This window comes from Ochlerotatus camptorhynchus, unplaced genomic scaffold, assembly GCF_037179485.1.
Source record: "Ochlerotatus camptorhynchus isolate MF236.1 unplaced genomic scaffold, CSIRO-AGI_Acam_v1.1 ptg000361l, whole genome shotgun sequence".
Taxonomy (NCBI): domain Eukaryota; kingdom Metazoa; phylum Arthropoda; class Insecta; order Diptera; family Culicidae; genus Ochlerotatus; species Ochlerotatus camptorhynchus.
Window position 1 is genome coordinate 4,422,687 of NW_027040849.1, and position 11,856 is coordinate 4,434,542.

The 11,856-nt window shown below is 46.9% G+C and overlaps 3 protein-coding genes and 1 non-coding gene across 5 annotated transcripts; all 4 read left to right on the forward strand.

The window, feature by feature from the left end:
- LOC135709578 (uncharacterized) lies at window positions 1-4,909 on the forward strand. The gene is made up of 2 exons (XM_065231971.1): window positions 1-4,749; window positions 4,793-4,909. Exons 1-2 carry the CDS (start codon window positions 1-3, stop codon window positions 4,907-4,909), a joined length of 4,866 nt encoding a protein of 1,621 aa, XP_065088043.1.
- On the forward strand, window positions 4,899-6,502 carry LOC135709657 (uncharacterized). Of its 2 annotated transcripts, XM_065232044.1 has the most exons (3): window positions 4,899-6,265; window positions 6,326-6,402; window positions 6,467-6,502. In XM_065232044.1, exon 1 carries the CDS (start codon window positions 5,014-5,016, stop codon window positions 6,040-6,042), a length of 1,029 nt encoding a protein of 342 aa, XP_065088116.1. In that variant the 5' UTR covers window positions 4,899-5,013; the 3' UTR covers window positions 6,043-6,265; window positions 6,326-6,402; window positions 6,467-6,502. The 2 variants fall into 2 exon arrangements, with proteins under 2 accessions (XP_065088116.1, XP_065088114.1); XM_065232042.1 differs by having other exon boundaries at window positions 4,899-6,402.
- Window positions 6,503-8,178: 1,676 nt separating this feature from the next.
- Sf3b2 (splicing factor 3b subunit 2) lies at window positions 8,179-11,100 on the forward strand. The gene is made up of 3 exons (XM_065231724.1): window positions 8,179-8,299; window positions 8,396-10,288; window positions 10,350-11,100. Exons 1-3 carry the CDS (start codon window positions 8,282-8,284, stop codon window positions 10,989-10,991), a joined length of 2,553 nt encoding a protein of 850 aa, XP_065087796.1. The 5' UTR covers window positions 8,179-8,281; the 3' UTR covers window positions 10,992-11,100.
- A 173-nt stretch (window positions 11,101-11,273) lies between these two features.
- On the forward strand, window positions 11,274-11,345 carry TRNAG-UCC (transfer RNA glycine (anticodon UCC)). The gene has a single exon. It is a non-coding gene; the product is annotated as a tRNA-Gly (tRNA).
- The last annotated feature ends 511 nt before the right edge of the window (window positions 11,346-11,856 follow it).

The window sequence follows — 11,856 nt, forward strand, 5'->3', positions numbered from 1 at the left end:
ATGGTTAGCTGTGACGACTGTGAACGGTGGTTTCATTTTGACTGCGTCGGAGTTAACGCAGATGTGGCCAACCACGATTGGAGCTGTCAGGAATGCATCGTTGCCAGAGTTCCTGCTCCACGACCGCCGCATCCACGAACTCCTACAGTTGAGCCTTTACTGCACCCGCAGTCACCAGTTCCACTTCTGCCCACACCGCAAACACCAATCTCGCCGGTACCCTCACCACGACTGCAAACTCCGCGAACACCGATCGGGCCACCGCGTAGTCCGTTGCCAAATCCGCAACCACCTACACCACGTCCTCGGACACCACGATTTCCAAATCTGCAGCCACCAACCCCACGTCCACGTACTCCACGAACACCGATTGTGCCACCGGATGTGCCGCTAGTTCCCAGACAAGCCTTTGTTGATCCCGATCTAGTTAACAAACTTCCTACTGAGCTCCGGATCCAGCTGTTGGAAGAAGAGGAAGCCATCGAGCGCAAGTTTATGTTACGTAGGTTTCAGCTTTTGCTTGACTCATCAGCGAGTTTCAAACCTGTGGTTCAAGGCAACTGTAACAGAAGTGATCCAGCACGTAACGATGTAAGAGATGATCCTGTTTTTCATTCGTCGCCTATGAACGATCATCGTCGCAACATTCCACCATTTGCTCCACCTATGGTCCACCAAAATCGTAACGAGTCAACATTCATTCCGCGTCTGAGAGAGCAACAACTGTACGTCCCGGTTGACGTTCCACCTTTGGTCAACAATCGACCCAATTTTTCGGCCATTGATCCACCTCGAGTCAATCAACAGCGGCATATACCGGCAGTTAATCCAGCCTACCAACGACCCAATGCTTCGACGTTTGCTCCTCCTCAGACCGACCAGCGTCCGCATATTCCATTGTTTTCCCAGCCGAATCACCATCAGCACCAGAACGCTTCCGCGTTTGCCCCATATGTTGGTCTTCCGCGTCCTACTGCTCAAGTGAACCACCCATATGACTATCATGACTTTCCTTCCGCCATGGGAGCAACGGCGCTGCTGAATGGAAGCCAAATCGCCGCTCGTCATGCGGTCTCGAAGGAGTTACCAGTATTCACCGGTGAACCAGAAGAGTGGCCGCTATTCTTTGCGTCCTTTGAGAACACCACACACCTCTGCGGATTTTCACCCGAAGAAAACATGGTTCGTCTGCAGAAGTGCCTCAAAGGAAAAGCGCTGGAAGCGGTGAGATGTCAGCTATTGCACCCTAGCAACCTGGAACAAGTAATCTCCACGCTAAAGATGCTTTTTGGGCGTCCAGAAATCATAGTACATTCACTGCTGCAGAAAATTAATATTCTGCCTGCTCCCAAAGCGGATCGTCTTGGTACGCTTGTTGATTTCGCTTTGGCCGTGCGTAATATGGTGGCTACCGTTAAAGCCTGTCAATTAGAGGAGCACCTATGCAACCTCACTCTTCTGCACAGCTTAACTGAACGGCTTCCTCCGATGATTCGATTGAATTGGGCGACTCATCGACAGTCTCTTCATGCCGTGACGATATCAGAGTTCAGTGACTGGCTATACAACCTAGCGGAAGCAGCTAGTACCGTGACAATGCCACAGTTTTCAAGTTCATTCGACAGCAAATCTCATCGCGGGCGGAAGGATGATGGATTCTTGAACGCTCACACCGAAATAGATGCGAAGGTTAAGCAACCCGAAGTTAGCGGTGGTTGCCTCGTCTGCCATGGAGATTGCGTTGCAGTTGAGAAGTGCGAGAAATTTCTGTCGTTCGGTCTTTCCGTTCGATGGGACACACTCCGGGAGTACAAGCTATGCCGTAGTTGCCTGGGCAACCATCGTGGTCCCTGTAAGATTGGAAAACTATGTGGGAAGAATGGCTGCCAGTACAAACATCATCGGCTTCTGCACAACGATGCGAAGGATAAACAAGAGACGTTGTCATCCAGTTCGGACAACCGTGGTCCTCAGCTAGGAACCAAAAGTTCGCCAGAAACCGAATCATGCAACACGCATCGTGGAGGAAATAAAGCTGTATTATTCCAGTACATTCCAGTTATTTTGTACCACAATGGAATTGAGCTGCGTACACATGCATTCCTGGACAGTGGATCTTCCCTGACATTGATGGAGGAGAGTTTGGCGAAAGAATTGAACCTGCGAGGTGAGAAGTATCCACTTTGTCTGCGCTGGACTGCTGATACATGCCGATATGAAAAAGATGCCACAATTGTCTCTTTGAGCATCTCCGGCACGCACAGCAGTAGTAGCCAGCACAGCCTGTCGGAGGTCTACACTGTTAAAGATCTGAAGCTTCCGTCACAATCTCTTCCTGCACGTAAGCTGTCAGGAAAGTACGCTCAACTTAAGGGTCTGCCGATAGAACCATACAACAACGTTCGTCCAAAGCTATTAATCGGGATGAGCAATGTTAGGGTACTGCATCCCCTAGAAGGCCGTGAAGGAAAGCTAGATGAGCCTGTAGCAGTTAAGACACGTCTAGGTTGGACGGTCTATGGCACTTGTCCGTCGGCAGGTGGTATGGCATCAGATGAAACTCCACACAACTTCCATATCTGCTTCCATTCTCACGGTTCGGACGAAAGTCTGCACGAAGCTGTCAAGAACTATTTCGCACTTGACAGTTTAGGCATCAGTGTGCAACGAAATCAGCTACTCTCCAAGGAAGATGAACGCGCTTTGGCAAAACTGCAAGAAACTACATCCTTCAAGGACGGGCAATACGAAGTAGGCCTACTCTGGAAATTTGACGACGTGCGTTTGCCCAACAACCGAACCATGGCATTGAGACGTCACCGTTGCTTGACAAAGAGGATGGAACGTGAGCCTGATTTATCAGAGACATTGCGGGAAAAAATGGCGGACTACGAGCGCAAAGGGTACATTCGCAAACTCACACCCGAAGAGAGCCGAAAGACCGGAAATCGAACATGGTACCTGCCGATATTCCCGGTGTTCAACCCCAACAAACCAGGGAAAGTTCGGATAGTGTTCGATGCAGCCGCTTGTTTTGGAGGTGTCTCCCTGAATTCTATGTTGATGAAAGGCCCAGATCAATTGAATGATCTTCCACCTGTGCTGTATAAGTTTCGAGAAAGGTTGATAGGCCTGGGAGGCGACTTAGCGGAGATGTTTCATCAGATGCGGATGAAAGCTGAAGATGAAGATAGTCAGCGGATCGTGTGGTGCGCTAACGCAGACACAACAGAACCATGTGACTACGTGATGCAGGTGGTGACATTCGGTGCTACATGTTCACCCAGCACGGCACTCTTCGTCCTGAATGAGAATGCGACCCGGTTCACAAACGAGTATCCTGCCGCCGTCAACGCTATCCACCATAGACACTACGTTGACGACATGTTAACAAGCGTAGAAACGGAGGAAGAAGCTATCAAATTGGCGAACGAGGTTCGATACGTTCACAAGCAGGGTGGATTTCACATGAGGAATTGGGTTTCGAATCCGCCGGCTGTGTTGGAAGCGCTAGGAGAGAACCTGAAGTCAGAGAAGTCTATGGAGATGAACGCTGAGATCGGCATGGAGAAGGTCCTTGGAATGTGGTGGAGTACTACGTCCGATGTCTTTCGTTACAAACTCTGTACGAGTCGCAACAAGGAGCTTCTCACTGGACGAAAGCACCCTACCAAACGGGACGTGCTCCGTACTTTGATGGCTATCTATGATCCTCTGGGGCTCATCGCACATTACTTGATGTATTTGAAGGTGCTGCTACAGGAGATATGGAGAGCGAGAACTGGATGGGATGAGGAGATTGAGGAGAATCAGCTGGAGAAGTGGTTAACCTGGCTGCGTATATTGCCGGAATTGGAATCAGTGACGATCAATCGCTGCTATTATCGCTACGAAGTGGGAATTGATCAAACCACTATCGAACTGCATACATTCGTGGATGCTAGCGAAAGTGGCTACGCTGCCGTGTCCTACTTTCGTTTCGAGGTGAACGGCCACGTGGAGTGCGCTCTAATTGGAAGCAAGACAAGAGTTGCGCCCATCAAGTTCGTCTCTATCCCTCGGTTAGAACTCCAAGCGGCCGTCATTGGTACGCGTTTGGCTCACAACATCGCAGAAGGGCACTCCATTAAAATCCATCGTCGTTACTTCTGGACGGATGCACGGGACGTTATGTGTTGGCTACAGTCCGACCACCGGCGTTATTCCCAATTCGTGGCCTTCCGTGTTGGTGAAATACTGGAAGCGACAAACATCACGGAGTGGAGCTGGTTGGGCACGAAGTACAACGTAGCCGACGACGGCACGAAATGGAAGTTCAAACCAGACCTCAAGCCAACAAGCCGTTGGTTCACCGGACCGTCGTTCCTGTGGAGGCCAAAGAACGAATGGCCAGAGTCGTCGCTGATCGGTGAAGAAACCTGCACAGAGATCCGACCGAGTATGATGCACCATTCGGAAGGAAGGGTTCGTACAATTTTGCTGCCGGAAAATTTCTCTTCGTGGCAACGTTTGCAGCGCGTAACGGCCTATGTTCAACGTTTCTTCGTCAATCTCAGAAAGAAGAAAAATAGAAAACCATCGATCGCCGGTCCGCTTACACAGGAAGAACTTTCTACGGCGGAGACGTTCCAAATAAAGCGAGCACAGGAAGACGCCTACGGTGAAGAACTAGCGGTATTAGCAGCGAGCAGACGGCTCCATAAGAAGAATTGCTTGTACAAACTGAACCCGTTCATCGACGATCTTGGTGTAATGCGGATTCACAGCCGTTTGGGAGAGTGCGACTTCGTAGATGACAGTGACAAGTACCCTATTGTGCTTCCTCGAGCTCATCCAGCAACGCATCTTATCGTCGCTAACGTACATCAACATTATCATCATCAGTACCACGAAGCATGCGTTAACCTAGTGCGCAAAGATTTCTACATACCAAGAGTGCGTACAGTCTGCGATCAGGTGCGCCGGAACTGCCAGTTGTGCAAGATTCGCGGTGCAATACCTGCACCACCTGCAATGGGACCTCTTCCAAAATCACGAGTGGCAGTCTTTGTACGCCCGTTCTCGTATGTGGGTGTAGATTTCTTCGGACCGTTCCTTGTCCTCGTCGGTCGGCATCACGAGAAGCGCTGGGGTGTGATTGTTACATGTTTAACAACGCGGGCGATACATCTGGAACTGGCCGCTTCGTTGGACACTAGTTCTTGTATCATGGCTCTGAGGAACTGCTTCGCACGTCGTGGTACTCCCATAGAAATCAGGAGCGACCGGGGAACAAATTTCGTCGGTGCGGATAAAGAATTGAAAGTTGCGGTGGCGGAGTTGGACCGAGACAAGTTATTGACTGAATTCACCACACCAACAACATCATGGCGATTCAACCCTCCTGCGTCGCCGCATATGGGTGGCTGCTGGGAGCGTCTCATCCAGTCGGTGAAAAAGGTCTTGGCCAGCGTTAAACCACAGCGAGTGCCTACAGAAGAGGTACTAAGAAGTTACTTGATTCAAGTAGAGAATGTCGTCAATAGTAGACCACTGACGCACGTACCCGTGGACGATTACTCCTCGCCGGCGCTTACCCCAAACCATTTCTTGATGGGGTCACCGGACGGATCGAAGCCGCTTGTTCCGTACAATGATTGTCCGTTAACACTTCAAAGATCGTGGAAAGCATCGGAAGCTTTGGCGAACCGATTCTGGCAACGGTGGGTGATAGAATATTTACCCACAATCACTCGTCGTACCAAGTGGTTCTACCCGGTTAAGCCAATCGCGATAGGCGACATAGTCGTAGTAGCTGATCCCAGTCTGCCAAGGAACAGTTGGCCCAAAGGACGTGTGGTGTCGGTGAAGGCCTCCAAAGATGGACAAGTTCGCTCGGCGGTTGTCCAAACTCCATCTGGACTGTACGACAGGCCTGCAGTGAAAATAGCTGTGCTGGATGTAGGTGCAGACGGAAGTAAGGCAGACCAGGGTCCAATTACTGCGGGGGACTGTTGCGTACACCATACGGGCAACGCCGCACCTACTCCGGAGACTCATTGATTAGCAGTCCTGTCCCCCGATGGATTTGCGTTGTTGTAGTTAAGTTGGTTGCGGTGCGATGATGGGACAGATAACTGTCATTGACGTCGTCGGATGACGGGTGCAATTAAACAATTGAAGACCAACCGCACGTGAAAGTTTTCCTGCATTATTAATACTAAATATAATAACTAAGTGAATAACTAAACTTTATATAATTTAAAGCTTATTCTAAGTTTATACGGTAAGAGCGCTTCATAAATTTAATATGAAAAACATGAACTTAAAACTAAAAGATTTACAGGATAACTTATAGGATACCGATCAATTTTGCAAAGCTGCAAACTATCTAATTATTGGTTATGTCTACATTATCTCGAGGTAAATACTTTTGAACTACATCTAGATTAAAAGCTTAAAACTATTTACTATACCTTAACAATAGAACACAAATAAGTAAACCAGAAGTCGCACAGAGATCGCAGAACCAATAATCGATCGTACGGAAATTATATGGAATTTACAAACGTGAGTACGACGAAGTTTATACAATCCCTTATTGATACCTAATTGAAATTGTAATATTTAGGAAAATTTTAATCGCTGTAAATAATAAACAGGATTACTATTTCGGAAAAGCGTTTCCATCGTTGCATATGCAACACTATTACTGCACTATGTTTGTTTTGATTCGCTATGAAAGTTTGACAGATAACATCAGGGGTGTGTGGATTCATGCAGAACATGCAGGGGTGAGTGAAATAGCTTGGGACTGCTTGGGACCGTTGTTCTGGTACTGAGTGAGCCAAAAATAATAATGATTTTCTTCGGGGCCCAGTGGTCTTAGAGTTACCTCTATGATATTACCATAGAGGTAACTCTAAGACAAGTAGGTCCCGAAGAAACGTGCTCAACTTTTTGGCTCACCTCTGGTACTATCTTCGGTCCCAAGCTTGTCGAATCACCCCTCGAAACATAGGAAAAACCAATAACCCCTCATTTTATCTGTCAAACTTTCATAGCGAATCAAAACAAACATTGCGTAGTACTAGAAATTCGACTAGAATAGGGTACGTTAATCGTTTGCTTGGGACCAATAGGCTACTAAAGTGGTGAGCCAATTTAAAATCGTTAGTTTCGTATTGATTGTTGATATTACGGGACCTTCTGGCGGAATGACCTTTGTGCAGCTGTTTGGATGTAATATTCCACAACTTTTTTTTATGTGCGTACTGAGTGCTATTGCTACCGACGCCAGAGGGGCAGCTCCCATGCCTGGACCTATCGACCCATCAACTCATGGATCGGAAACCAACTGCTATACTTCCCTTCCGAAAGAAGGCGTCATCAGAGATTTTATGCCTCAGAAAATCCCGACGGCACCGACTGGGATTGAATTGAACCCAGGCCCTTTGGAGTGATAAGCAGTCAGGTTGACTACTACACCACCGGAGCCACTTGAAAAACATTTATATTTTTGATTAAAATTAATAAAATTAGTATCCGTGATTACGCAGTTCAAAACGTGTATGCTTTCCCGCATAAACAATAACCATAAGAAGCGCCTAACCACCAATTCGGGATATCATCCCAATTATATGTGGTATGGACGAACCATCTATGATATCGTTAGTGTATGGTACCAGTTTATTAGGGTTCTGCTTACACCTTGGAAGATTTTTTGAATAATTGTCAAATCTAATTTGACATTAAATTTTGATATCCAGTTGGGTCATGCCCCAACTAGTGGAGGCCCAACCACACAGCAAAAAAAAATGTAATATCGATCAACGTAATTCAAGCTGATGTATGAAATAATGATGTAATAGCAAAAAGCAGATACAATATTACATCAATGGATGTAATATTGTTCGCAAAATCGATGTACATCGTACAATGTGATATTACACAACCGATGGATTGACCTGGTTGCAGCAGTTTCGATGTAATATTCAACAACTTTTTTTGCTGTGCAACGAGCACACACGTTGAAACAAGCGAATTTCTGCTGTATTATTCCCCATCTTATAGGACCTATTCAAAAATTAACCGGGACATTTTTTTCTTTTTCCGTGTAGAAGCCAGACGTTTCTGAAGGGAATGGATCTAAAACCTCGCTTCTGTCAGTTGACAGCATAGAAATTTCAAGCCGATTTTGTGATTTTTCGAAAGGAAAATCAATTTGTTGTGCAGTAAATTTGAATAAATTCGCATATTTTCCTTACCATTGGCTTGTAAATGATTGGTTTCCTGTCTCAACATGGAGAATAAATCTGAGGTAAGCGTTTGTAATTCGAAATATATTCGTATTATGATTTTTTTTTCGAGAATTTGGTTAACATGCAGGAGGTTATGTTTTGTATTTACTTTCTAGCATCATCAGCAGCAAAATTCAGTAACATTGCTACCGCCTCCGCCGCCACCACCGGATATGCTACTTGGCAGTGGTCCTCCTAATTGGCCACCCGGTCTTGGTGGCCCTTCGCTAATGGGTGCACCGGGTGGTCCACCACCTTCCCTAATGGGTCCACCCCCGACATCACTGATGGGTCCCCCTCCTTCGGGTGGTGCACCAGGGATATTAGAGGACCCGAATAGGAACCCACCTCCACTGATGTCGCTCAATGTCGGTAATCCGGAACAAGAGCAGGAAAACAAGAAACCTTCCGAGTTGATACTGCCGAAAGCATTGGAGGATGTGTTGGCACTGAAGACGCTTCGCGCTAAGGAATTGGGTGCCGAAGAGGTGTTGGCAACTACGGGAGCCGTGGTTATCCCGGCTCCGATGGCTCCACCTCCACCAGCAGGAGTGATGAGCTCGTACCTGGACATGGATGGAGATTCCGATGATGACAACATGGATAGTTTGGCTCCACCGCCGCCAGTTATCTCGAAGGCGGAAGGTCGACTGGATCGGAACCGAAGGCGCAAGCAACGTAAGAAGGAAAACAGAAAGGCCCGCAGGGAACAGCAAGTATTGTTCCAGCTCCAGAAGGGTAAAGAGGTAAGTACGAATGAAGTTGTCAACAAGGAGCGTGAGGTCGAGAAAGGGAAGAGCTTGGAGAAGAAAGAGAAGAAAGCGGAAGCGGTGGATAAGAAAGATAAGGACGAGGAGGGAGCAGAGAAAGAGAATGGAAAAAATGAAGACGAGGTGGACGAAGCTGACAAAAACAAAGACAAGAAAAGTGAGAAAAACAAGGACGATAAAGCAAAGGGTAAAACCAAAAGCAGAGAGAGTAAGAAGAACAGAGAGAAGAGCGTTACTTTGATAGAAGATGAGCTGGAGAACGTCGAAATAGAGTACATTCCGGAGAAGGTTACCATTGCGGATCTGGCCCCGATGTACCGTCAGTTCTACAGAGTATTCGAGATATTCAAACTAGAGACAAAGCCGAAGGAACCGACTAAAACAGAAATAGCTGAAAACGAGAAGGCCGCTGCGGCCAAGAAATCTAGCGAAAAAGACGACGACGATGATGACGATGATGATGCCATGGATGAGGATCAAAAGGACGACAAGGAAAGGATTTCCAAAAGAAAGATGAAGAAACTGACGCGATTGAGTGTGGCTGAGCTGAAGCAACTGGTAGCCAGACCGGACGTTGTCGAGATGCATGACGTTACGGCACGGGATCCAAAGCTGTTGATTCAGCTGAAATCGCATCGTAACACGGTGCAGGTTCCGAGACATTGGTGCTTTAAGAGGAAGTATCTCCAGGGGAAGCGAGGTATCGAGAAGCCACCGTTCGAGCTACCGGCATTCATCAAAAAGACAGGTATTATGGAAATGAGAGCATCTTTGCAGGAGAAAGATGAGTCCAAAACTCTGAAGGCGAAGATGCGAGAACGTGCAAGACCCAAAATGGGCAAGATCGATATTGACTACCAGAAGCTTCATGATGCATTTTTCAAGTGGCAAACCAAGCCACGCATGACGATCCACGGAGATCTGTACTACGAGGGGAAAGAGTTCGAAACCCGTTTGAAGGAGAAAAAACCGGGAGATTTATCGGAGGAGCTCAGGGTGGCTCTGGGAATGCCAATTGGACCGGCTTGCCACAAGATTCCTCCGCCATGGTTGATTGCCCAGCAGCGTTATGGTCCACCGCCAAGCTACCCGAACCTGAGGATCCCCGGTCTAAACGCACCCATTCCGGAGGGTTGCTCTTTCGGTTACCACGCTGGAGGTTGGGGTAAGCCACCGGTCGATGAAAATGGCAAACCACTGTACGGAGATGTGTTCGGCATGAGTGCCAGTGAAAATGAGGTGAGTTTAGCTTAGGATAGTTTGAGCCGAATCAATGGTTATAAGTTAATTTTTATTTCAGAACGGTCTCGGCGAAGAGGAAGTCGATCGTACCCAGTGGGGCGAACTGGAATCGGAGTCGGAAGAATCATCCGAAGAGGAGGAAGACGACGGCGAAGATTTGGGTGCACCACCAGATGAAAGTGGTCTCATCACTCCGGCCGAGGGATTGGTCACACCGTCTGGTCTTACGAGTGGCGTCCCTGCTGGTATGGAAACACCGGACACAATCGAACTGCGCAAAAAGAAAATCGAGAGCGAAATGGAGGACAATGAAACACCGGTGCTGTATCAGGTTTTACCGGAAAAGCGTACCGATAGGATTGGAGCTTCTATGATGGGATCCACCCATGTGTACGATCTGGCTGGAGCGGCAGCAGCCGCCGCTGCCGCTGCTGGTGGATCACGTGCTGCCCGTGGAGGAGCAGTCGATCGGGAGGGTATGGTAGAACTGGCACTGGATCCGTCCGAGTTGGACATGGACAACGAAGCAATGGCCCAGCGGTACGAACAACAGATGCGAGAGCAGCAAAGCCATCTGCAGAAGGAGGACCTTTCCGACATGTTGGCGGAGCACGTGGCCAGACAAAAATCCAAGCGGAAACGACAACAAACGGATACCACCAGCAAGCAGACCAAGAAGTACAAGGAATTCAAGTTCTAGGCTGGTGTGGTGGCATCTGGCAATTTCTAAAGGTAAGAAACTGTCAACTAATATTCCCCATTTAATATTGCTATAAATAGTATACAATAATAATAAAAGCCCAGGCATATTTGGCTGAACGGGAGATTAGCAACAGATTAATGTACTAAAGCATACCGAATCGTTCTAATCTCATAAAGCATTTTGCGGTCCTATCAATTCTAGTGAAACAAGTAAATACTTTCTCAAGTAGCTTTTCAATCAGTTTGAATGATGCGACACAGTCGTTTCTAAAAATACATGGCGTCGGTGGTGTAATGGTCAGCATAGTTGCCTTCCAAGCAGTTGATCCGGGTTCGATTCCCGGCCGACGCAAATTTTTTCATGGTTTTTTTTGGGATTTGCATAAACTGCTCTACTTTTTAGTATTGCCATTTCAGAGAAAAATTATCATTGGGCGTCAGATTTGCCAACCGAAATTGACAATCGTCTCTGACAGCCAATGCCAATGAAACTTTGAAGTACTGAACCAAAACTATTCGCAGAAGGCTACACTCAGAATAATTTTCACGTAATTGCTACGTGTATTCACATAAGAGCTACGGAATTCTCATGTAGTGGCACTCATTTCATGAAGCTTAACCGTCACAGGATTATCACATAGAAGTTATGTGATTTGGTTTGTGACATTCATTGGAGGATTCTAGTATCAATATTTTGACACTGTTTATACAAATATTTCCTTAATATGTAGATACAATCTTTACAATATTCATAATAGTATAATTTAATAATATTTCTTTAATTTATTCAAATATTCTAAATAGACCACATTTGATTTTTTTAATATTCATTCGATACACAGCACAAACAATCTGGACGATCA